At 36.7% G+C, this 27534-nt stretch overlaps 1 protein-coding gene across 1 annotated transcript; it reads right to left on the minus strand.

Moving 5' to 3' along the window:
* Nucleotides 1-95: 95 nt before the first annotated feature.
* On the minus strand, nt 96-25928 carry pdzrn3a (PDZ domain containing RING finger 3a). The gene is made up of 10 exons (XM_058763042.1): nt 25062-25928; nt 22109-22195; nt 19653-19760; nt 3403-3665; nt 3188-3278; nt 2801-2896; nt 2591-2653; nt 2402-2503; nt 2048-2161; nt 96-1929 (listed from the first exon to the last, which is right to left on the minus strand). The coding sequence occupies exons 1-10, from the start codon at nt 25770-25772 to the stop codon at nt 439-441; spliced, it is 3126 nt and encodes a 1041-aa protein (XP_058619025.1). The 5' UTR covers nt 25773-25928; the 3' UTR covers nt 96-438.
* Between the last annotated feature and the right edge of the window lie 1606 nt (nt 25929-27534).

Consider the following 27534-nt stretch of genomic DNA (forward strand, 5'->3'; position numbering starts at 1 on the left):
ATAAAACTCTTTGGAATATCAGGTCATAGACACAATTCATTTTCACCACAATGTTTAAGTGAATCCTAATAGCCATCACATTTAATAAGTGAGTGATATGCAAGTAATGGGGAATAACTGCAAATAAGAGCTAGAATTTCACATAAAATAGATTCGCATCTGTTCTTACATTAAACTATGATGAGTCATTCAATAAAATATTTCAGTACAAACTGCAACGTTAGTGCACCCTCAAGTTCTATGAAGTATTAAGATAGGATACCTGTAGTTTGTTTGAATTCATCACGGTTCTGTACTAAAACTACTGTGTCTCACAAATCTCTTTCATACTTAAGTCCCTAAATGACTCGCCTCTTGAAATGAGGCAAGATTTCCCGCACCAACCCTCACATAATTTTACACAGTAAACTAGTAAAGTGCCCTAAACCACGCAATCCCTTATACTGTAGTCACAGAAAGAAAGGAATTATATAGTCTTGCACCATCTGTGGACATTGTGCCATGTGTCAGCAACTCCTGAATGGTCATCCAATTGTCAAATATTCTCTTGTTCCTCCTCTTCATCATCTTTTTACGGCTAAGCTGGATAATATCAGGCTCCTTCTTGTCGTCCAGTGCTCCTGCTTGTTCTTTGCTCTCTAGGCAGCACTGCTTCATGAGTTCCCGCCGCTGACGCTGTTCTTTGGCACGTGCCGCATGCTGTTTGCGCTCCTCCTTGTTCCAGTATCTACCCAGTTTTAGTTCGCTTGCTGCGTCGTCATCTGTAGTTGCGCTGCAGCGCTCTTCTCGAATGCGCAAAGCTCGCTCCTTCAGAAGCTGGTCCCTGATGGGCCTTTTGGTGATGTACCTTGTTCCATCGCTACGGATCTTTACCTTCCATCCCGTCTTGGGCCTGGACTCAGTGGGGTTGGTTTCTGCGTTCTTGCACAGGCTGGTTAAGCTGACTTGACTCTGGGCATATTCCACAGCTGACTTCTGCTGGATAAGTTGCATGTAGCTTTGGTAATGTTGTGCATGGGCTGGGATGTAGGCGCTCTTGTATGAGGAATGACGCAAGGATGTCAAAAAACTCTTCCTTGGGTTCTTTTTCTTACTCTGCTTTCTTTTCCCCTGATTTGTAACCTCTGCATCTCCAGGTAAACTCTTGGTAGGGCTGATCTCCTGAATGGGAGAGAGGTTATGTTTGGAGCATGCTGTTGTTGAGTTGCGTCTATGCATGGGAGAACCTTTACCCTTGTCTCCAGCAACCATCCTTTGGGATTCAAGAGAATCTGGTTCCAGAGTAGGATGTAAACTCCAGCAGCTCTCTCCAGTGTTGTAAGCACTAGTGGAGCCTTCGTTGTCCACTTGGTTATTGATGAGGTCCTGATGGACTTGCTCAAAAAAGTGCTTGGCACTAGGTTTTTTGGCTTGCTGATCACCACCTTCAGCCTGAAGCCTGTGTGCTTGTATGATACTCAGGCATTCCAGCTCAATGTTCAGCAACTCCTCGTTAAGCATCTGAATCTCCTGATCATCACAGTCTACATTAACCCCCTTTCCATACAGTGTGGCATCATGCTCCAGAAATCCCTGAAGACTGTTACCATTCACCAGAGATTTCAATTCAAGCAGTTTCCGGAAACGTTCAAATGCCGTGCCAGGTATACCAAGGAAGTTTCCACTATCTCCATTGTCAACCGAAAGGAAGGAGTCATTGCTTAAGTGCATGTCTCCACTTTCAACAGTGTCCTGATTATAGTTGTACTTCTTGTGGCTTTCTGGGAGAGTGTCACAGAGGGAATTCAGGTCATCCCCCAAGTTGTCCTGCTCTGAGCTTTCATCATTACGAGTGCTTTCATCAGTGCGGCCTACGCCGCTGTCTTTCTCATGCTGGTTGGATAGTAAAGTAGCCGTATCTGTAGTGCCTCCATCTTCTTCATTTGTGCTCTGTTAAAGAGAGTGGGAAGAACTTTTAATAGCTTGCAAATCACTTTAATAGTGAGGATAGCACCTTTAATTGGATGAAGCGAGCAATTCACTGTTGACTTGACCCTTATTAACTTACCTGCTGCAGCATACTTGTAGTGAACTCCTTGACCTTGTGATGTTTCTGCTCCGGTGTGCCCATGTGCAAGTCATCTACTAAGATGTTCCTATCCTCCTCCAACCAGCCAACATCCTGCAACCCATACCGAAATGCAATGTCATTCTTTTACTTTAATCATGGATGTCCAAACCTGCTGCAGGAAGGCCACCTTCATGCACAATTTTGGTCCAGTTAGTTGAGGTGTTTAAATTGGGTTTGAGCTTAGCTCCGCAGAAAAGTGGTCCTATAGAAGCAGGACTGGAAACCCCTGAGATAAATCAAATGTAATTGACCAAAATCTTTATCTGCAAGTGCACAGAACAGTTAACAGACCTGACTTTCTGGTCGAGCCACTAGGAAGGTTACATTCCTGCTCTCCACCTTGGTCAGAAGTTTCACTGCCTCCTCGTGGCTCTGGATGTCCATTCCATTGATCTTTAACACATGAAGAATTAATAAAATAAGCTTTGTTTTATTCTTGAGCCAAAATATTCAAAACAATCCCAATGTAATAAATTCTACCTGTATAATCTGGTCTCCTTCCTGGATTCTGCCATCTTTTGCTGCAATTCCTTCTGGATCAATCTAAGCAGGGTAAGAACAGTGTATTTAGCCTTAACTGTGAATACACTGGAGCACCTAAAGCTACACTAAGCAGGTACTGAACCAAAGATGTAATTGTTGGAAAAACTGCCTGACCAATTACTGTCCTGAGAAACCGCAGAACCCTACCTCGCTAATATAAATGGCAGACTTCTCGTCATCCATCGTGTAACATAACTTCAGGCCAAGCTTATCCTGAGTGGTTTTCCTCTGCAGATCCACCTCCTGTTAAAACACAGGTAATTGATTTTGATGACAAAGATTTAACATTTTAGTCATTATTAACATAAGATATAAGCCAAAGCCAGTCTGAGAATTTGTAGTGCTTGCTGCACTTATATAGAAGATGATTCATTTGCGTGGTAAATCCATGTGTAATTAAAGTGGTCTTGGCAAAATATTAGCGGGTATATGAAATCAAAATTAAAATGACCTCAGAAGACGCACAGATTCAACAAGATTTAAACGTGCATTGCTCAGTAGAGCGAGTGAATACAGTCTATGCAAACACAATACCTCATATTCCAGTCCTCTACTCTCATTGTCTTTCTGTACACCGTCATGGAAGTCTGAGGGGTAAGGTGAGTCACATCTTGCCATTTGATACCTTCAATGAAAAATTAGCATTAACTGAAGCCTCACTGACAGAATATTTCCTTTTAAAATGAACACTTCTGGTAAGATTCTTTGTTTTGATACAGCTGGTGAAAGAAACACTGATTAGCACTTACTGTGAAGGTGAATGGAAACTGTCCAGCAAAGCCATATGTGGTGTTGAAGGTGATGGTGACTTGGCCAAAGTCTCTATATGTTTCGAAGTTTTCAGCGTAATGTTGGTCTGAGTACTGTTGTCCATTCCTCGGGCTGGTTTAAGAGTCTTGCAAGTCTTGTGTTCTGTCCTGCGCAGTACCTGAACCTCAATAGGGTCTTTGGCAGTTTGGAAAGCCTCTACTGCTTGGTCATGGGTGGTAACAGAAAGGCTTCTTCCATTTACCTACAGAATAAAGATTTTGAATAAAATCAGACACGTGGGACAAGGTTTTCAGAATAATAATACATAGTATTCAATGTTCTTTAACCCTGGCAAAAAGTCCACATTAACTACTAACAATACTATATTGGAACCTTGTAATAAGTGATATTGTAACTTCTTTTGGGGGTCAGTTTTTGTCTAAACTCAGACAAGAAAGAAACATCTCAGATTCTGAACAAGTTCACAGACATTTAAATTGACATGACATGTGGCCAAGTATGGTGACCCGTACTCTAAATTTGTGCACACACACACTCACACTGAACACACACCCAGAGCTGTGAGCAGCAGGTGCCCGGGGAGCAATTGGGTGTTCGGTGCCTTGTTCAAGGGCACCTCAGTTGTAGGTATTGAAGTTGGAAGAGAGTGCTGTACATTCACTCCCCCCCCGACCTACAATTCCTGCCGGTACTAAGAATCAAACCTGTTGACCTTTTTGTTAAAAATCCATGACTGCCTCCTAATGATGAACAGAAATGGAATAATGTGTCCCTGAACAAATGCTAATATCAAAAGTCACAGAGAGTATCTTGTGTGCCCACCAGCTGCTTTAAGTACTTCAGTGCATCTCATCCTCATGGACTGAACCAGATTTGCTAGTTCTTGCTGTAAAATGTTACTCCACTCTTCCACCAAGCCACAAGTTCTCAAACATGGGGGGACACATGTGTCCTTCACATGTGCCCTTCGTGTGGAACTGTAGAACGAGGCGTCGTTGCAAATGACTTACAAACAGTGCATTTTATTGCTCTGGCCACATCTGCAATAATTGTTTATGGTTCATTGAACAAGCATGAAAAACACTGTTTAAACCCTTTCCAGTGAATATTTGAAAAGTGTATTTGGATTTTACAATTATATTTAAAATACAGTGTCCTAAATAAGGGGTGTTTCCTTTTTTGCTGAAATTTATATGTATAAAAAATTAATCCAAAGTACATCAGTATGCATTTTCCTTGGGATTCAAACCCATAACCTTGACATTGCTTTTACATGCTCTACTAGTCGAGAAGACTTTGCATTCTATACGAGATCTGTTTTTGCAAGGTTCACTTCACATTATACAGTGGTCTTCAACAGGCTGTAGATCTACATAACGTGCAGAGCAAAACTCTTCTATATACTTCTATGAAATGCAAACCAATTTTGAAAATACACTTAAAATGTCACTTTAATTGTATGCATTGTCATCCCAATTTTGCAATGTATACCCAACTTGAGTGCCATGTGTGGCTGGCTGTATATTAACCTTAAAACCAAATCTGAGGTCAAAATCCAAAAACATGCTGATTTCTGAGGAGGATTCAGGATTCCAGGTAATGCATATCAGGTGGGACAGCTGAGGATTGTTTTACACAACAAACTTTTTTTTCTTTTCTTTTTTTTAAATCATGTATAATAAAAATCCTCTGGTACAAATCTGAATATAAAAACTATAAACAAACGCAAACAGGCGTATGGTACAGAAAGACAAAGCAGGTCTAATGCCATCCATTCTGCTCTGTTAATGCAGTTACTAGGCTTATAAATATTTCTAGCTGACTGGAGTGAGAAAAATATATAGACACATAAGAACAGAACCTGCAAGATACAAGTTAATGATTTGGTAACCAAGAGCAAAAGACTCAAGGCAAATGTTGTCATATGAAACACTGACTTTTTGACCTAAAAACTGTTAATTTGGCTAAACATTGCAAAGCCGTTCCTCAGTGTGCAAGGACAAATTCACAGAGATATTTATGACCGGAAGCTCGGTTTTAACATTATCACACAGTTAGTGAGATTTCATTCATTGATTGAAGTCCAACAGGGTGTGTAAAAGCTTTTGAATTGCACGAGGAAATGGCTATGTGCCAGTAAGCTAATGGGAGAGAACTTCATTTATCAAAGCGCTGTAAGACTCAAATCTCAAAGCTAATGTCCTCAGGGACCTCGACTCAATCTGCTGTCTGTTCTGGAATCTTGCAGTGGCAATAACACACATGGGAACTTTGTCAGTATGCCCATTCATGTGTGAGCTGACAAACTACTTTAAATTCACTCACTCACACTGTTTCTCTTACGCCTTTTGGCACACAGGGCAGAAAACTCACTGCATATACTTGAGTTTAATTCAACAAGACATCCTTTGCCTGACTACAGCCACTTTTAAAGTTGCATTAAAGCAAGACACATTCTGTATGTAGTGGTTCAGCTAGTTTGATAGCCGATTAACCTGTTGATCTTTTTTTGATTGATGAATTAATCAAATTTTCATCTTTTCTTTGAAAAGCATGACATTCTGTATTTTGCCTACTTCTCTCTTTCATACAATGTATAAAATGTAGGCTGTAAGTTTTTACTTAGAAGCCGCCAGCAAATTGCAGAAGTCATTACAAAGAAACAGCAAGTAACACATTGAATAAAACATCACATTTTTAAGTAGAAAGCCTGAAATAATATTTTCTTGTCAAATGTACTCAAATAACCCTTGTTTTATTTTTACACGGGACTACACACCCAAATTACTTACCACACAAAAAAGTTTTAAAAATCAAACACTGAAATGTAGTGTTAATGTAGCGTAGTTTCTGCTAGGTGATGCACTAAAATATAAAATATAGTTTTATTGGATTGAAGTTAATAAGCATATTTATTTCTCAGTTCTAACTATGCATAAAAATATGGCTTGTTGCATTTTAATACTTGCATTTAGCCTCAATTTTCCTTTTTCAGCCTCTTTTAAAGAGTTCAGTTCACACTTTCAGCCATACAGGAGGTCATCTGGAGGTTAAATTACAGTGGGAGCTAATTACTCGAGGATTGTGGGAACGTCACTGATCTATATTAAACCAAACCACATAAACAAACAAACACACACACATTCATTAAGTATTTTGATGAGATGCCAAACATTTCTCTTCAGTAGAGTGTGACCCTCTCATGACCCTGTCAAATGTACACAGTCTCCAAAACACATTCCTTCCTTTAGCAAAATAACCTTTCGCAACCTTTTTAGCATGCAAAACAACCACCAGAGACAAACCGCGTAAACCTCAAAGGCATTCGAAATGTGTTCATTCAGTGGTCTTAATCAAATTATGATTAATTCAATAAAAAATGAATGGCATTTCTTAATCAGTTTGAATTTAATCAGACTACGAAGCCGTTACTCCCAGCGTATGTTAATGAGGAATAAACAAACCAAAATGACTCTGACAAGTCAACCAAAACACAACATAGCTTCACAACTATGCTTTTTTTTTTTACCTGACATGTGCTTTGTAGTAGTTTGTAGTGCTCATCTGACCGCTGTATAGTACAGAGACTGCAGCCCATGGTGAAAACACATCAGCAAACAGTACACCGGCTCCAAAACGTGATCACAAAAGAGACTGAAGCTCACAGACACAACAACTCCAGCGTGAGCCTGTGTTTGTGTCTGTAAGCCACGCATGTGAGAGCATGTTCCCTCCTCCCATTCACTGCAGCCATCTCCCCCTCTCATTAAAGGAAAGTGTTGTCTATATCCTCAACTATGTTGTTTTGATGATCATAAAAACAATTCAAACCCATAATCAACAATCCACCACATTACCGAAGATTATAATAACCACGTTCCTGTTTCGAGGCTGTTTCGTAATGTGCGGAAACAAGTCGTGAAAATGTTTTGTTGGGGGCCAATTAGAAAACTCACTTCTCCAATTACTGGCACGAGCACGTCGATAGGAAAATTCTTGCAGTAAAATGAGCAGCTTTTGTTATGTCAGAGCACTCAGCAGCGGTACGAGCACAACTGGAGGGTATTGTTGTTTGTTATTCCTCCGAAAGTACACGAATGCTCAGCCTGTGGGCTCCAGCCTGTGATGAAATGTGGCATGTCACAGACAGGGTAAAGGTTACTGAGGAACATCATGCGGATCACAATACTGCAGAAATGAGCAGGACTTGAATGGTTCATGGTATGAGAAATCAAAATTTCCTTTTCTTATATTAGAGTTATTGTAGTATGCCAACAACCGTAATTGTAAGTTTCAGAACTCTACAAGAACATACTGATGAGCTACTACTGATGAAATTACATTGAGTAAGATTTTTTGGAAATAGATATTATTACTTCTATACAGCAAGGAGGCATTAAACTGATCAAAAGTGACAGAAATGTGTAATGTTACACAAGATTTCTATTTAAATTTAATGCTGCTTTTGAACTTTCTATTTAGCAAAAAAAATCTTGAAAACAAATGATCACCGTTTCCAAAAAAATATTAAGCAGCACAACTGTTTTCAACACTGATGGTAATAAGAAATGTTTCTTGAGCAGCAAATCAGCATATTATAATGATTTCTGAAGGATCATGTGACACTGAAGACTGGAGTAGGCCTAATGATGCTGAAAATTCAGCTTTGCATCACAAGAATAAATTACATTTGAAAATATATCAAAATAAAAAAAAATAGAAAACATTTTTTAATTATTATAATTATTATATTTCACAACATTGCTGTGGTATTGCTGAAATATAGTCAGCATAAGAGGCTTTCAAATACATTAAAAATCATATTGATTTTAAACGTTTAGTGTAAAATAATTATATTTTAATATATAAATGTAAATTAAGTATTTTTATTTTTACAAAATTGATTCAGTTGCCGCTCTGACTGATTCAGTGAGTTCATTTAGGGTGCATTTACATTTGTGTTTTTAAAAAGTTTCGCGTACAGACAACAATGTTGTCAAAACTATTTCCATTAACACAGAAAAATGTTGAAAAACGCTGTATTATGCATGCCAGGCCAGTAGTTGGCGATATTACTTTGTGAAGAAACACTATACATCTATACACGTACTTATTTAAAAAAATATATATTTTTTTAAAACTTATAAAGTGAACACGTATTACGCATATGCATGATATCACCGTTTTCACAAATTCGCATTTTCATACAAAGAGATGATAACAGTATCTTTTTCAATGAATGACCACAATGCAGACGTTCTCCATTTTTAGTTGAAACTGGTGTTGCGTAATTTTTAGTGAAGGCTTCATCTGACTAATTCCACTTCATCCAGTCGTCTTGAATGATTCATTAGAAGATCCAGCTCAGAAGAGTCATTTGAATTAGACTTCACTGGTGGCTCTGTATGTTTGTTTTTGAGTGCAGCCTGCAAGAACAAATCAACATAAAGATGTGTTTTTGTGAATTATTGAAGATTCAGTGATTTAGCAACTAGTTGGAGCTGTGGCTTAGTGCTTAGCCCACATGCTCTGACACATTGAGCTCTGGTGATCATGTGGGTGATGTGAGTTTGAATCTAACATGTGATCCTGTAACCCTCCTCATCATTTCCTGTCCTATCTCCATTATGCTACAAATAAAAAGGGTGAAAATACACATTTACATATGAAAATACCAAGTTAAGCTTGGTGAAAGGGAAGAAAACTAACAGTATGGCAGACGCTGTGTAATCTTGGTGGCTGTCAGCCATGCAAACACACATGACAACCAGACACATGGTGTTCTCTGGGGGAAGAAAACGCAACATTCAGTCCTTCCAGATCAGTAACTGCATGCAGTATGTATTGGGCACATACATAATATGTATGCAAACAGTGAGGAAGCACATGGTAAAAGCAGCGGTAAAGGGTTGAAAGTCCCTTTACACTTATGTGTACTGATATCCAGATATCATTAAGGTGTTCCTCAGGGTCTATATAATCCCCTCATATGGCTCAGTGCTCCATCAGGCTAATGAAAATCTCTGCTCGAGGTTGTGTATCACTGAGCTGCAGTGTCTGCCGCAGTGCATACAGCCAACTTAAAGGTGAAGTGTGGGTTTTCATTTTCTTAACCAATGGCGTTAGTCATTATTTTTGCAATTACGTTAGCAAAGTGGTGCAGAAATTAAACACTCCAGTTCTAAAAATAATTTAGTTGCAGCAACCTCCAGTGTGGAATCGATATTATACATTTGTCATGAAATTTGCAGCACTGGTGCATAATTGAACCAATTCATTACAGAAACAGAGTTTTATCAGTTCTGTGCTTTATAGAGATTCTTAACGTCTTTGGACAGCTGTGCTGTAGTTCATTGTGGTCATATCTTCTATTTTTGCCTGTAAACTGAGCAGATATGATTCAGTTTGTGGAAGAACACAGAGTCAGGACTGAGTCACCTTTTGTGACTATGCGGAGAGAAGCTCCATCTCTTTTGAACATCTCAGGAAAACCATGACTCACTCTTCTGTTCTATTCTGCTGTTCTATTCTAAACCATCTGGACAGTTACATGAAAGTGTTACAAACCCTATTCTATTCTATTAGGCCCCAGATAATCATACACTACCATTCAAAATTGTACTAGTGTGAAAGATTATTACAACTTTAAAATTTAAATAAAATTTTAAATAACCTAATATTCTTATGATGGTAAAGCTGACTTCAGCATCACATGATCCTTCAGAAATCATTCTAATATGCTGATTTGGTGCTCAACCCATTTTTTGTTTTATATTTTTGTGGAAACCACCATACATTTTTGTTCAGGACGCTTTGATAAATAGAAATTTCAAAAGAACAATATTTATTTGAAATATAATTTTTTTGTAACATTATGTCTTTACTCTTACTTTAAAAAAAAAAAAAATCTAATTAATGCACTATAGCTAAATAAAACGATTAGTTTCTTTAAAAAATCTTACTGACTCCAAACTTTTGAACTGTAAAACTTTATATTAGTTTCATAAATGACTTTATTAAACACACCTGCTATTGGCCATTTTATGCAAACAATAATGAATAACTCAAGGCTCATTATTATTATCCATGTAGCTTGCCTGTATTTAAAACAGTAGCACATGGCACTAGTTTTGATTCCTAGAGAATGCATGTTGTGTCATTTTACCATGTCTTTTCACTCTTAAAGTGCCCCTATTATGGATTTTTGAAAATGACCTTTCTTGCAGTGTGTAACACAGCTCTAAGTGAATGAAAACATCCTGCAAAGTTTTAAATCTGAAAGTGCACCGTGTATAAAGTTATTGTCTCTCAAAAGAAAGAGTCGACTCTGAATCATTGAAACGAGTCGTTTTTAAAACGAATGTTGACGTTAGCATATTGCCCGCCCACTTGTTGGTCTTTTAGGGTTGGTCTGAATGAAAATGCAAATTCATTTTTTGCCACTAGGTGCCGCTTTTGGAGGTAAAATAGCGGTTTCCCCGGTAACACTGTACACAAATCAGCACTGCACTCACAAATGCTGCTTTATCAGGCATTACAGGCATGATGAAATGAAAATGAGAACAATCGGACCAATCACCGCAGATTAGCATCATGCAAAGGAGGGGTTTGGAAAAATGAATCGTTGAGCGAATCGTTTGGGAGTCGTTGAGAAAGTAAGGTAATGAAAGTGTTATTTGACCTTGCAGGCATACCAACCTGTTGTTGGGGACTCCCAAAACCAAAATATGAACCTTTCATTACCCATAATAGGGGCACTTTAACTGTGGTAAAATCATTGTAACACTCATGCTTTCGTGGTATATTGCATTTATTCTAATGAATCATTCAGTGAATCAGTTAATCCTTTGCTTGCAAAGTAGCTGTACTCTCCACAATCACTTTCTACCTCATCATGAGGTACTCTTTCGACACATCAACACAATTATCATAATAACACAGTCGCACTGCACTCACTCAGGATTTCCACAGAAGACAAACCTGTAAACCTGTTTTCAACATCCTGACATGAAAACACTTGCCACACTGACATTTTGTTGTGCACCTTTAGGACAACTTGTACAAAAACAACCAAATAAACCCATTAAACTTCTAGGACCAGGGCTGCAGCTGCTTTTAAACACAGTACGCTACATAGCTACCTTGCAGAATTAAGCATAAATGTTTCTGGAAATAAATCCTGGAGTTTTTTAAATAATGAAAAAAAAAACAACAACAACAAAAAAAAAAAACACCTGTTCAAACGCTGACAGCTGATCCCTTGCTTTTAATACAAACCCCACAGACACAAAAAACAAACAGTCTACTGTATTCGTCTGTCTGGTTTATCAAGGCAACATTTAAATAGTTTTTTTTCTATTAAAGACAGTTTAAATATTTCATTTTTGGGTTAACTGTCCCTTTAAGATTTGGTCAGAATAATAATATTACAATTTTTTATTATATATTCAAAACTACTTATTTTCAAAATTGACTAGTTGGTAACTAAACAGCTGCTGGTAGCCATTGCCTTCCATTGTTTTTTTTTTTTTTTACAATGGAAGTCAATGACTACTAGCAACTGTTTGGTTACCAACATTCTTCAAAATATCTTCTTTTCTATCTCTTTAAGAAAGTTTTGAATAATTAGGGAAGTTTTGGGTTTACCTGAGTGCAATCGGACATGTTTACCCAACCCAAGCTCATTGGAGATACAAACCCATACCTACATTTGTGCAAAACTCCAAAACATACCTATACACTGTAAAAAGTGATAAGTTGACTTAACTTAAAAAAATTGAGGAAACCCGTTGCCTTGAAATTTTTAAGTAAATGATAATTAAAAAAATAAGTTAATTGAATTGTCAAGTTCACTTAACTTTAAAAAAAAAAAATTATTATGTACTTAATTTTAAGGCAATGGGTTTCCTCAATTTTTTTAAGTTAAGTCAACTTTCACTTACAGTGTACATACAATTCACTATGGTAGTAAAACACTAACAACCTTTATTACAGGGGCAGATTACTGATTATTAAAGACTTGGTTCTTTGCACAATATGACCTCAAAACACATTTGCTATAGTGCACAATTTGTAAACTAATATATTTTTACATTTACATCACATTGCAGCTGCATATGTATGGCTTTTCTAATGCAATAAACTTGCTCAGTATCTCACCTGGTACAGTACTGCATTTGAGACACTCAGATACAAGTGATCCTGTGAAACAAGTCACAAAAAAAGCTCTAAGACTTGTAGACATAATCTAAATGGGCATGCTTGCTTCAGCAAATGCATTTCTATCTCATGTTGCTTTTGTTAACACCGTCAGTTAGGTTATGGTAGGGTATAGTGCGATTATTTTCAACGCGGTTAAGCATTTACCTTTTAGCGCTATTCACTGGACGTTTCATTTCCAAACTGATTCAATATTTACAACAACGCAATTAAAAATTGTCAGATTTGCAGGTACTGTACACAGACAGTGTGTGCTTTATGCTCCAGGCATCATTTGTTAACACCAGGTGAATTCACATAATGCTGTAGTTAAACTGGTCTGGTCTGTTTTCTGGCTATTTATATAAGATGACCTTACAAGCTGTGAGAAGGAAAAGAGGTGCTGCTTGTCTTTATTAAGCCATGAAAACATGCCTTTATTACTTGAAAAAACTTGCAGGTAAGCGCTGTAACGGTTTACTTTGCAAAGACATGCCTTTCAGATCAGTGCTCCTAAAATAACACACATTCACAGAATTCAAGAGAAGGTACTTCCTTTGAGACTAATCGCGCTTTCAAGTTTTAAAATGGCCTGAAAGGAACAATGGGAATAAACAATTGTACAAAAGAGCCGCTCAGCCTTCTTTCCACAAGAGAACGGAGGATGCCAAGAAAAGCAAGGCTGAACTTAAGACCAGAGTCCCATTTCACTGGAGGTGAATGCAGAGGAAATTCTGAGTACTTTAACCTGCAGTAAATGGATAAATCTATAGGGGTCTGCATTCACAACTCTTCATACCTCTATCTATTTCTGTGAGAGAAAACAGACTCGTTAGATTTGCGATACATATCAGAAGAGTTGCAAAACACAGTGATTCAATATTTGTTTTAGAACAAGAACGGCTGAAAATAAAAAAATTACAGGTACAACTAAAACTAAACTTTAGAGTTCCATTCCATTCTACTTCCTTAAATACATATTCAAATCACAAATGTGTATTGTGTTCGCCAGCTCAGTCCAGATTCATCAATTGGAATTTCTCAAATTAATTTCACAATGAATTAATACATTTAGAATTCCACATTGTTTGTGTAATCAGTGACATCTGGATTGTTGTATGGTTAGCAAACACTGTTTATAATTCAGAAGTAATGAAGGCATGTGGCATTTGAACTCATGCACACATATTAATGCAAATTAATAATGGCTGGCTGCCCAATACATGATGCTTTTTATTCAAACTCTCTTTGAAATTATCAGGCATAATAGAGATAAATGTCTATAAGTCCATACAAACCATAAATTAATTAATGATAATTAATATTACAACCCGCTGATATTTAGACAATATTTGTGGATTTGGGACTATTTAATTAGCATTAATCACATATATGTCACTTCCTAATTTTTTGTATAAGACACAAATCCATATCAGTCGACCATTATTAATCTTTCAAACGTGTCTTACTCTGTCATAATCTATATTTAATAAAAGCAAAGACTTACATTCTACATGACACATCATGTATTCTGAGCTTCTTTTAGGTTTCTAACAGAATTTTAAGTGTAATACTTTGCTGTGCAGGTCACTGAGGGGATTTCTCACATTTTTCCTTCCCTGAGAGGCACAAGCAGTCAAATCTGTGGAGCACAAGAGCTTCTCTGTTCCAGACTTCTCAAAGTGAGCTTGCCAAGCCTACAGTTCTGGCGCTATAAATGCATGTCTAAAATTACCATCATACCACCAAGTTTTTAAGTATCTAGGTATACAGTTGTGTGGTTATATGCTTAAAGCTGTGTGAATCATCCTAATTCCACTACTATATATTGTACACATACAGAAAAAAATATTTAGGGTGGCGTTTCTGTAAGTATAGGAGACAAACCTGTGAATGTTGGGGTGAGACATGTTATGCAATAATTTCCTTAGTTGTGCACTTTTGATTGAAACAATCCTTTGAATACAGCCCATTTTCACAGTGCTCTTCAAAAACACAAACATACTGGAATTCAACCATTGTTACAGTATAAACCAGGCTTCACAAAATGTACTGTGATTTTTTTTTAAATGTTTTTTTTTTTTTTGTGATTCATTACCAATATCTACCATAGTTACTAAAATGATTGCTAATAACATAAAAAGTTATTTCCATGTTTAATAATCGTCATTTAATTTTCAGTGACTGTTGTGTTTCAGTTTAAGAATTTTATTGCAATAATAACTAGAAATGATTGTATTTTTTGGCAGAAATAATGGTTACCATGGTAAATGTCTCAAGGCAATAAGTTATTTTAAGTTCAATCTGGTTATTACTGATTATGTTTAATCAGTTCCAACATAGACTTTTATCTTCATATCCAGCATCTTTGTGTTCATGTGAAAATGTTTAATTTGAGTTCAAAAGTCGTTTTGTTGAGTCTGTGAAAGAAAGAAGCAATTTCAAATGCTTTAGACATACACAGCAAAGAAATTAACTTACATAGTAATTATGTCATATTTCATGATTTTGTAATTGTGGCTCTCAGATGAACACAAAATGGCCAAGAAAGACTTAAAACCCCCTGATTTACAGGATTCACTCTGGCATTAAACATGATGCCACTCCTAAAACTTTGTGTGTTCACGTCGTCAGTGACATATAATATTTACATCTCTTGCACAAGACAGCATAAACACAACACATGCATAATTTGATGATAAATTACCAGAGGGATGTTTATAGATCTGGTTGAAAGATGATGAATGTTGACTGATGGGAAACTCATCTCCCTGGTATTGTTTATGGTTGTTTTGAGATTACCATATCAAATGAATCATCTAATGCCAATTCGGCTCTTCATTCCATTTTACTGTTTTATGACGTAGTTAAATAGCCAATACATATCTGGTCTTATGCATTTATGAACAACAATGCACATGACCATTGTCAGGTGTGGTGAGATCTGCACTGAAATATGCCTGCTGCCATTACTTCACAGCTCAAATATAACTCAACTTCCAAGTGAGATATAATGCTAAAATCGTAAGATATAAGTCAAATCATGCAATTCAGACTCCAGAGTCTCAGACTTCTTGAGGTTGATTCCAGTGTAAATGCTGATGTTAAATGTGCTGCTGTCAACATTAGAGTGTGAACTAGGTCAAAGCTACTGCATGTCCTCATACAGCCCATCAGAGCATCCACATTTAACATCCTTGTGATGTTTCTAATGATATAACTCCAAAACATGTGTTTGAACTGAACCAATGAATTGCTGTTTGTTCCTTTCTCAGGGTCTAATGAATCTTTTGCTGCAGCTGACTGAGGTTGTACATCAGCTCTCAAGAAAACTATCATGTAATGTGCCTTTGCTGAAACACATTCCTCAAATTAAATTAATCTGATTAGTTTCGCACACACTTAACTATAATTACTGTAAATGTATTGCATGTGAATATGATAAGAACATTTCACAGTCATCATGACTTGATCAGAAATTGCTTTAAAGTACGGACCATATACTTTGAATAATATACCATATACTTTGAATTTTCCTGCAATAAAGCATCAGATGCAGCCACAAGAATTACCATCTGAAAATACAGTAATCTTTAAAGACAAACTAAGATCATAACAATCAGATAAAAAACCCATGATATTTAATATCATGAGCAAACACACTGATGAAAATGTTGACTGACAAACTTTAAATGCTGTTCTTTTAAACTTTCAATTCTAATGTATCACGGTTTCCACAAAAAATATAAAGCAGGAAAACTGTTTTCAACATTGATAATAATCAGAAATGTTTCTTGAGCAGCAAATCAGCATAATATAATGATTTATGAAGGATCATGTGACACTGAAGACTGGAGTAATGATGCTGAAAATTCAATTTTGCATCACAGGAATAAATTACATAAAAAATAGAAAACGGTTACTTTAGATTGTAATAATATTTAACGGTATTACTGTTTATTTAATCAAACGTCTGAACAAAAACAAAAAAGAACAAAAAGAACAGTGTAAAAATCAAAATGAACAATGTGGCAAGACCACTCATGAAATAACAGCAGTGACTGCATTATGCAACATACAAGCTGTACAACACCACAGTTTTTTTAGTCCTAAGGCCCAACTGAGTTTGCATTATCTTCATTCACTGAGCTTGCTTTCGGCTCAGTGACCATTGTCAGAGCCCTGTTTCCTCATTCCTCTAATCTTTCCATGATCCTTTCTGATGTTTTTCTGTGTATCTTTAATCTAATTCACCACGTGTTGTGATTATTCTAAGCAGCAGTTGGAGATTTGAAGTCGAGAAAGGCGGTGTCAGGGTTTAACTCGCATAAACAGCACACCGAGATCAAAGGAGTCTGTCTCAACACTGTTTCTCAAAAGAATAGAGAGAAACTGAGGTAGACCTCTACATAGAGTGCCCAGGTCATAAACGAACATTAGACAATTGCTTAACAAGGGCACATCCTTGTCTCTGTAATGAGGACAGTGTCCTTTTTGTCCCACAGGCTTTTGGTGATGGATCATAATCTGAGTTTTCTGAGAACATACGGCCACAGGAGTGATTTTCTTCTGAATCTCTTTTCTTGAGTAATTTTGTGGTCTGTCAGGTTCAAAGACAAGGCCTAAGTTACAGAGAGCCTGAGAATGGCTCTTTTCTTCCGAAAAACAAAACAAAATCAAGATCTAGAAAGAATTTCTCTTCAAACATATTTCCTATTTCTTCCAAACCGCTCCGACCCGGATCGCTGCCTTCTACCCTAGTTTTCCTGTAGGATGCAACAGACCCCCTAGTGCGAGATGTGAGTTCAAAGCACATTTTATAAACTTTGCAGGCTAAAATATCATTGCTGTCCTGCTGACACTGACCTCCCAGGCTGGTGGTCTTAACCTCTGAATTGGCTCACAGCAATTGTTTTCGCCACACACCGGTGCGCTTAATGAAAGTATCAGTGGAGGAATGCTTTCGTAACCCCACAACCTGAAGGAGGAAAATAATGTGCTTGTAGCTGTCCTGCCCGTGCATATTAACTCAGGAGAAAAACATTCCAATAGTTTGTTTTTCCAGATTTACTGGATGTCGCAAACATGCTTACTGTATATGAATCACCTGGGCATGTCTTTAAGCATATGCAGGAAAGCCTTTAGGTAATCCATCCACAAACACATCGAAATGTCAGTGCAACATGACAGGGCAAGCAGATTTTACTGCTATACCACACAGCTAATAAATAAAGAAACATTAAACAAAGAAATGAACAAACAATTGCTCATCAGAGATCAACAAAAAAAGAGGCTGGCATCAAAGCTCACATTTTTGGATTATGCATTTTTATAGCTTGCAAACTTAAATATTTTGGCCTTATGTGAAATTTGGTCAGAAATTCTTCTGTCAACACTTTAAATTTGTTAGCTAGGTAAAATGAGGTTTTGTCCAGAAGAATTAGCTAGTTTAAAAACTGTTTAAAATTTGTTGAAATTATTGAATTTATGTATGAAAAAAGTATACTAATAAATCATATAAATATTTAATCAAATATGAATATATATAAAATGTTAGAAATATTTATAAAATATAAAAAGTAATATTAAATATAAATATCTAGTTCAGCATTGAAACTCTAGCTGGTCAGGCTGATAGGTCCTTAACATGCATTCCTCTAGCAATCACATCGTTTACTACATGGCACAAGCTGATTGGAGTTGTACTCATATTCTGCAGCCAATGAGATTGCTTTTTTTATACTTTAATAGACTGGTTGAGTGTTCACTGTAAGCTAGTCCTGCTGCGAGTTGCTCTGAAAACTTCCACCTCCCCCAGCTCCACCTGTCTTTTTTTTTTTTTTTTTTTTTGTGTTGGGGCCTATGAAAATGTTGGCAGGACATGCAGGAATATTATTTGTTGAACCTTGCTAATTTTTCTAATTGCTAATATAGTCATGCATAAACAGTACAGAATGAGGTAGTCTAATATCCATAATGATAATGACTATCAATACCCTAAAAGAAAAAAATACCATAAAGAAGAAAGTTGTATTTGACTTTGTGAGCAATATTCCAAATATGTACCACAACAACTTTCAATGAGTAGAACAAAATTCAAGTCACTATTCACTAAAAATCCAAACTCAAGACTTCAAAAAACCTGCAATACACAATAGAAGTCATATTAATTACTAATAATTTATGATTTCTCTTTTTGTGCTTCACAAAAAAATAACAGCATACATCTCTGAACCAATTGTACCTTCTCTGTTTATAAAAGCGAGCCCTGAGACCACCACAAAAGCTGGCATGGCTGACTTCCTCTTTGAAAACCAGCAGTTGTATCATGCATTCTTTGGGGAACAAATTGAGTGTGATGCACAGATTTCAAAAGGCACTGCTGCCATTGTTATGTTCATCACGTCAGACAGACAGCAAAGAGCCCACATGAGACAAAGTGAGTCGAGAAAGAAATCATCATGCTCTGCTCTGCTCATATAAGAGGCCACTCAATGAAAACATGGGTTTTTTTCTTAGAAATTCAACGACAAGCCGATGTTTTAACAGCATTCTGGATGGGCACAGATGTCACATTTTGTAGATATTTACAAGCTACTATATCTTGATGTTGTGTTGTCATTGTTATGTGCCCTTATAGAAAGCATTCTCTTTTATATATGAAACACTTTGTTCCTGTTAGATATGTGAAACAGTACTGCTGGATGAACAGACTAACACCCTTTTTAAAGAAGTCTGCCCAGTGTGAAATCAACCTACAATGGCGCCAACATTGTTAGTCTGACTAGATCTGACAAATCTAACAGACAGACTGTGAAAACATTGGCACCAGTTGAGCAGATCAGACTAGCGGTATGATGTCTATCTCCTTTGGCTTTCATCTGTCTAGTGGTTGTCTTGGTGACCTTTTTCTTCCACAGTGTGGAGCTTGATTGCATCCAGCATTTTGGTCTTCATCCTGTCTAAGAAAAAACTTGCACTACCTACAATTTAAAAACTAATTCTGCATCCATAAAATCAACTGACAAACCTCAATGATCCTGTCATGAACATGCAGTCCGGCCTTGTCAGCTGCTCCATTTTCCACTATCTTGGATACATAGATGCCATCACTGAAATCCCCATGCAGCTCTGGTTCCTTAGATAGAAGCAAATGTTGAAAATTAGACTAGTTCATTCAAATAAAGTTTAGTTGAAATTAGTTTAAATTCAATTTGCATGAAGAAATCAATAAATTGTTAGATATTCTTTCAATTTATGACAGTGTTTCTCAATCATGGGGCCTCAGCAGATTCACAAAGTGGCTGTAGAATGACTTAAAAGCATTTCAAAACACACAAAAAATTAAAAATGTAAAAGTTTGTAAAGTTATGTACAGTACAGTATGTAAAAATATCCTTAATATATTAAAATAATCAAACTAAATTAAAATGCTAAAAAAAACTATCAATAACTAATAACAAAATAACTAATAACAAAAAATCCCAAACTATTGTTTTTATTGAAGAACATAATAATGAATAATGCTAAATGCATAAATGTAACTCTAAACATACAGTTACAACGAAAAGTTTGAAAACAAGCATTGTCATTATTACATGATGATAGCAGAAATACAATATATTAAATACAAAATATATGGATGGGCTTCGAACATAAACCGTTGAAATAATAAATGAAATATTATAATAAAATAAAACTCTTTATTATATATTCAATTGTAATAAAAAATGAAATTAAATAATAAAATCATAAATTGCAATTCAACTAAATTTAAAACAATCATTCAACGGAAGACTTCAATTAGTTCAACAAAACAAGAACAGATATTTTTCTGTTATCTTGTAAGCCCCTTCATGTTGTTTGGCTCCATTTTGAAGACTTAAATTAGAGCATTCTGGGAATTAAATTGAAATGTAAAATGCACTCTCAACTTAATTCTGAATGGAGCATGAGCCTGACTCAAGGGCATGCTGTCTATGCATAAATGTATGTATAACAGATAAACTTGCATTGATAAAAGGTTAACTACGGCTGTCCATTAAGACTGAACAGGTGGTAAACAGCCTGTGGTGATTCTCCACTAGATTAGAGAAGAGAATGCGATGCGAGTGAAAGCCAAACCCACAGCTTGCTCTCTTCTCTCCACTTGGACACAATCTATGTGAGAATTTAATGGCTCCCACGCTCGCATTTCACACAATGTACTCGAGAGAAATGTGTGGAGCTCAAACTGTGCAATCTGCAATTATCTTTTTACACGTGGCTCAGTTGCTTTTGATTTTGTTTTTCTTTCTTACAATGGCGGGGTTGGTTTGAGTTAGGACAGACTGCACAAATGCCTTCTGTGGCTAAAAGACAAACTAACCCATATTTATAAATGTGTTCCATAGTGTTACGTTTTCATTTCTGTCATTTAAATATAGTATATAAACAGGGTGAATTCAGTTTGATTGGGATACTTTTCCCCAGTCATTTTCAACGGCAAAAAGTGTCCCAGTCCACCTGCATTCAAATACAGAACATTTCAGAACTTTCTTTTGCCATTTTCAAAAATTATCAGCGAATAACAACCTAAATTTCAAGCTTTCTCACACAAAGCTATTAAATGGCTTTAAAAGACTTGAAATAAAGGGCCAGTTTTACGTCTTTTGGCGTTAAAATAGTACTGTCAGGTTTTACTAAAGACACGCAGTGATGAATTAGCGCTGAAAAGGCGTGGACACGGTTATTTTTGTGCCTGACCTTATTGAATATGCATTGTAGGAATTTCACTTTCAGACGCAAAATTTATGGGAGGAGATTATTAAAATGAATCACGCAACGAGATTTAGCCAACTAATGTTTGCGCTCGTCAAATTACTGGTATTTGCGCCATTATTATTTATTATTTTTATTTTATTTATTATTATTTTATTATTCAACGCCCTCAAAAAGCATGTCTTAAACTTTGTGCTTGAAATTGAACAGAGAGCGCGTGGTAGAAGGGAGAGGATTTTTTCCAAGCATATTAATTTATTTGCAATGCCAGAAGAACACATTATCCAAACATATCGTAAGCCAAGCCATGTTATTTTTAAAATCGCTTCAGGAAATAAAAGACGACTTGGAACCCTCAATAGGAGTCACGCAATACCAGCTCTATCAAAACTTCTAGCAACCCTTCATTTTTGGCCTCCGGTTCCTTTCAACGCACTCTGGCTTTTTTCTTTATTTTTTCTTTATTTGCGACTACGCTAATTTGCACTGGGCTTGGCATATTGCATTGGTCGATATGTAAATGAGATGTTCCACGCCCATCAGCGCTGTTTTGGAATTGCGTTCTCGTGCTAATTTGCACTGTTTAGTAAAACTGGCCCATAAGGACTACTTTTATGATACTTTTAAGGTGCTTTTCTGCCCTTTTTGGTTCTTGACGATTGAAAAATGTACATTTTTGATCTAAATACATCTTACATGGTATCTTTGAACAGTAAGCTTACATACCCCACACAATCTTCCTCCAATGATACTGAATCCAAGAGACCCTGATGTTCTGTGGAGGGTGACTTTGAGGCTTCTTGTTTCTTCACCCTGGGTTGGAGAGATAGGACAGAAAGAGAGAAACACAAAGGAGAAATGACATATTTCAGATGCTGCAACAGACTGCTACAGCAGGTTTCAACACAGCTTCACTGACCCTACTAACCATCTCTCCCCTAAGAAGCAGGGCTCTCTCCATTAGCTACCTAATGAAACGGCAAAGCCACATGAGATTCAGGGGATTATCATATATCAAGCAGTGGAGACAGATCACAACCCTCAGAGACACCTGGCAAAATCACAGTCAAGGTGCTATAAATGTCTGAAAATAATTTATGAACGCGTGGCCAGGTGTTTACCACACTCACGACAGTGAAATGTGTAGAAGAAAATGCTTTCCTTCAGATCAGGAAAAAAATATAAAGATTTTTTGCTGGTAAAAGAATTTTCGGCCTGTAAATTCACTCGCCATCAGCAGCAGGTGTGGAAGAAGGAAGAAGAAGACTGCAAACGCAATTTCATTGTATTATTTAATAATATTTGTTATGTACAAGGAAAAGGCGAGTAAAGTTAAATCCATATTTGTAATACTGCTCCATGACAGACGTCAAAATCTTTCAGCAGATGGGTTTGATCAGCTGTCATGAGGCAGATGTGGTCGAGTGAAAATCAAGGCAGGGCCTGTGACTTTTCAAGAATGACAGATTTAAGTTAGCCTTAAAATATCTGAACTTAAGTAAGCTGTCTATCAAACAGTCCTAGCAGTGGCATCCCCCGCTGAAACGGCAGCTGCAGGCGGAAATCTGTCACAATGAGTGAGACGAGCATCATGAGCTCTTGATTAGTGTCTGACTCAACCACAGAGAGCGGAGAGAACGAGAAGGGACTCTTTTGTTTACATATTATGTCCTTGAAGTCCACAAGACATGCCTCCTGTCAACTCGATTAGACTTAAATCTTAATTTTGTTGGTTTCACAGACCTTTCAGATTGCTTGAATACGATGGGAGCCGCTGTAATTATGTCAACGCATTTGAACACAGAATGAGGACGTTCAAGTTTTGTTTCTCTTTTTCAGATCTAGATCATTCAAGTGTGAAGGCTTTAAAATGAACTGACAGTGCTGGCTTGGTGGCAGTGAAGTGTTTTTAGTTAAGAGACAGTCTTGAGAGAAATCTCAGAGTGGATCAATCAACAGAAAAATCTTATTATATAAAAGTACTTCATATAAAAAAATCCAGATTCAAACAAACATTCAGTGTATTCCAGCAACTATTTATTTATGATGGGAGATTGGGGCTTATATACTGTATACCAAAGGTTATATACTGTATCAATTATACACTGTTAGAAAAACTGCAAAAAGTTTGCTAGTCATTGGGATAGTCCCTTTGGGATAGTAAAGGGACAACATTTCAGCCTATCTACTCCTAAAAGGTGAATATTAATACCTTGGAGTAGTAATAAAAATATAATTTGCGCACACTCATGTTGTTCGAAACCTCTAGTTTCTTCTGTGTAAAATAAAAGAAGATACTTTGAAGAATGTTGGTAACCAAACAGTTTTGGGTGCCATTGACTTCCAGTGTATGATCAAAAGTATAATGGACGTCAACTGGAACAGAAACCTTTTGGTTACCAACAATCTTCAAAATATCTTCTCTCAAGTTTCACAGAAGAAAATCAGTCACAGAGGTTTGGAAGAGCATGAGGGCGAGTCAATGATAACATCATTTTCATTTTTGGGTGGACTATCCCTTTAAGGCACTACTATGAACCTTTTCACTGTAAGTGACAAGCTGTGCACCCCTAAACATACAGTTTTTGCACTTTTTTTCTGAAAGTGTACAGGTTTTAATAAAAAGTTAAATGTTTGTTTTCTAATTGTATCATACAAGTCGTCACATTTTTGTAATATTTGCTCTTGGGCAAACAAGAGAATACAAAACCACTTGAAGCTAATGTCAACAACACAATGAAAACTATATACAGTGTAAAAAAAATTATTGCCATTTCCATGCCAATGGTTTAACAATTTTTATGTTTACTTTTGTTTTCAAGAGTGGTGTGAAGGATATTAATTAGCCAATTTTATATAACATTGAATATTTCAAAAGAGTTACTCTGCTCAAAGAAATGGACAGCTGGTTCACATTGTCATAACGTGCCACACTACAGTTAAATGAACTTTACCTTATCCACATTTTATCTTTGTTTCCCACAAAACATTCATAGCAGGCCTTGTCAGTAGTATTAATCTGCACTTTTGAGTAAAATGTTTACAACGTGTTACGACAGTATCTTTGTTCCTATCGATTTAACTTGTCACAATGATTTCAGGTCTACTCGAGTTTCCACAGTTTCAAGTTGATCAGTAATTAAATTCAAAGTGAAAAGGTAATTAACTTCGCTCAGGTTGTCACTTTGATTTGACTTACAAATTTAAACTGAAGCTTCCAGTTTTAGAGGGTTGATTTTTGTTACACTGTTCACTCAATTCACAACTCACAGGGCCACAAAACCAGTCATGAGGGTCAATTTTTTGAAATTGAGATTTATACATCTGAATGCTGAATAAATAAGCTTTCCATTGATGTATGGTTTGTTATATTTAGAAATCTGGAATCTGAGGGTGCAAAAAAATCAAAATATTGAGATAACTGCCTATAAAGCTGTCCAAATGAAGTTCTTAGCAATGCATATTACTAATCAAAAATTAAGTTTTGATATATTTACGGTGAGCAATGTACAAAATATCTTCACGGAACATGATCTTTACTTAATATCCTAATGATTTTTGGCATAAAAGACAATTTGATCATTGACGGATTGACTCATACAGTGTATTGTTGGCTATTGCTACAAATATACCCGTGCTACTTAAGAGTGGTTTGTGGTCCAGGGTCACATATACTGACCTTATCGAGGGGCATCCAGCTGTTTGACAGCGCGTCAATCCTGCTCTTGTACTCGGTGATTTTCTTCTGAAAAGTGAGCGCTGTGATGTGCAGCTCGCAGTGGAGCGCGGAGAGTTTGGAGAGGAGAGATCTCTCCCTCTTACTGAAGCTCAGCGACTGGCGCTTCAGCTCCTTCTCCAGACTCAGCACTTTGGTTTGGAGGAGACCGCTGTGTGTCTTGAGAGCTTGGAGACAGCTGTGATCCTCGGCCCTCTCCTTGAGGGTCAGCGCGAGTCCACATCCATCCTTACAGACCTCCACCGCCCTGCGCTCGCATCCCTCCCGCATGTGCGAAGCCACATCCTTCAAGCTGAGCACCGCGTCGCATCCTTCATTCCCGCATCTCACCGGAGAGAATTCGCAGGTCTCCGCGTGCTCTGGCAGATGCTGGAGCTTCATCACCCGGTTGCAGCCTCGTTCACGGTGGTCGCATTTGATGTCCAGCTTGAGAATGAGGTTTTTAAGGGGCAGGACGTGGTTCAGCTCTTTGGTGGAGATCTTCTGGCACTGGACAGGGCAGCTGCTGACTTTGGAGAGCCACTGGAGCGCGCAGGCGGCGCAGAAGACATGTCCGCACGGAGTGCTGAGAGGATCCTCTAAAACTTTCCCACACAGTTTACAGATTAGGTCCGGATCCACGGGACCTTCGAAACGGTCCAGGTCAAAGCCCATAATCTTGACGTGAAGTTCTGTGAAGACTCAGCAACGAGGAGAGAGCTGTCAACCCACGCGCACGAAATGAGCGATTAAACTACCAGTTTCACTCAGGACTAGAGGCGCGAGCTACCGTAAACACTCAACGAGCAGAGCAGCGTGATGAGCGCGCGATTAAAGAATGTAGGTGATGAAGTGAGTGTTGAGTAGTGTCTAAAACTATATTACTGGTAATAAAAAATGGTAATAGGAAAGAAATGGAGAATTCTTGTTCTTCTTATTGATACTTTCTTTGTACTTTCTCACCAAGTCTGCAGTCATTTAATAAAAAAAATAAATACAGTAAAATCATTAATATTGTCAAATATTATTATAATTTAAAATAACAGTTTTTAATATATTTTACTCTAGTCTTGTCCGTATGATCCTTCATACATTTTTCGGTAACACTTTAGAATAGGGAACACTTATTCAGTATTAACTATGACTTTTCCCTCAATAAATTCCTAATTTGCTGCTTATTAATTAGTAAGGTAGTTGTTAAGTTTAGGTATTGGGTAGGATTAGGGATGTAGAATAAGGTCATGTAGAATCATTCGTATGTGCTTAATTAGTGCTAATAACTGGCTAATATTCTTGTAATATGCATGCTAATAAGCAACTAGTTAAGAGACCCTAAAATAAAGTGTTACCAATTTTTCTAATATTCTGATTTTAATTATTATCAAAGTTGAAAACAATTGTGCTGCTTCGTATTTTTTTTGGAAACTGTGATACATTTTTTCAGGATTATGTGATGAATGGAAAGTTCAAATGAAAAAGCATTTATTTAAAATAGAAATCTTTTGTGACATTCATGTCTTTACTGACACTTTAGATCAATCTAATGTGTCCTTGCTAAAAAAAAAAAGAACAAAAAAAAGTATTAATTAAAAAAACTTGAGAAAAAAATTAAGACAGTTTTTGCCTTTGGTATTTTTTTTTCTTTTTAATTTAGTAATTATTTAATACAGTTTATCTCTTTACAATGTTTAATTATTATTTTAATTAAAGGAAATAAAAATCATTACCAACAATAATATAGCAATATTTTTATATATTACACCAATTAGAATGGGGAAAGTTCTTTTGTGTGTGTGTGTGTGTGTGTGTGTGTGTGTGTGTGTGTGTGCACCTACTTAACCATATTTTGGGGACAAATTTGTACCCAAAAGAGAGATAAACCTATAATCTCCAAAAACCTCTCTTTCTCATTTGTAAAACTGGTATAAAAATAAAGTTTTTTTGATATTGTAAAAATGAGGGGTAGGTTTAGGTGTAGGGTTGGTTTAGGGTTTGTACAGTATAAAAACCATTACGCCTATGGAATGTCTCCATTTAGATAGCTAAGTAAACGTGCATGTGCGCATGTGTGTGTGTATTTAAATATGTTTACATTTAATAACATGTTTTTTATCTGACAGACTAGTTCATACATCTTACATTTTTAGGACAATGGTGATATTTCATTAATGTCAGGTTGTCACATTTTATCAGTGCCATGTCGTTATTTTATACAGTTGATTATTAACCATATCTGTTTGTTTTTACATTTATTTATTAGGGGCCAAGCCCAGAATGGGCTGTAGCCCCTATTGTAATTGTATGATTTTATTTTCGTCCAATGGGAGTCTATGGCAGCCCTATGAATGGAACATAGGAAAATGATGAAATTTGGCACACTTGTAGTGATGGCCAAGAATAGTGATCTGACGAACTTTGAGGTCTCTAGGACCAACTC

The sequence above is a fragment of the Onychostoma macrolepis genome, chromosome 23, assembly GCF_012432095.1.
Source record: "Onychostoma macrolepis isolate SWU-2019 chromosome 23, ASM1243209v1, whole genome shotgun sequence".
In the NCBI taxonomy this organism is placed as follows: Eukaryota; Metazoa; Chordata; class Actinopteri; order Cypriniformes; family Cyprinidae; genus Onychostoma; species Onychostoma macrolepis.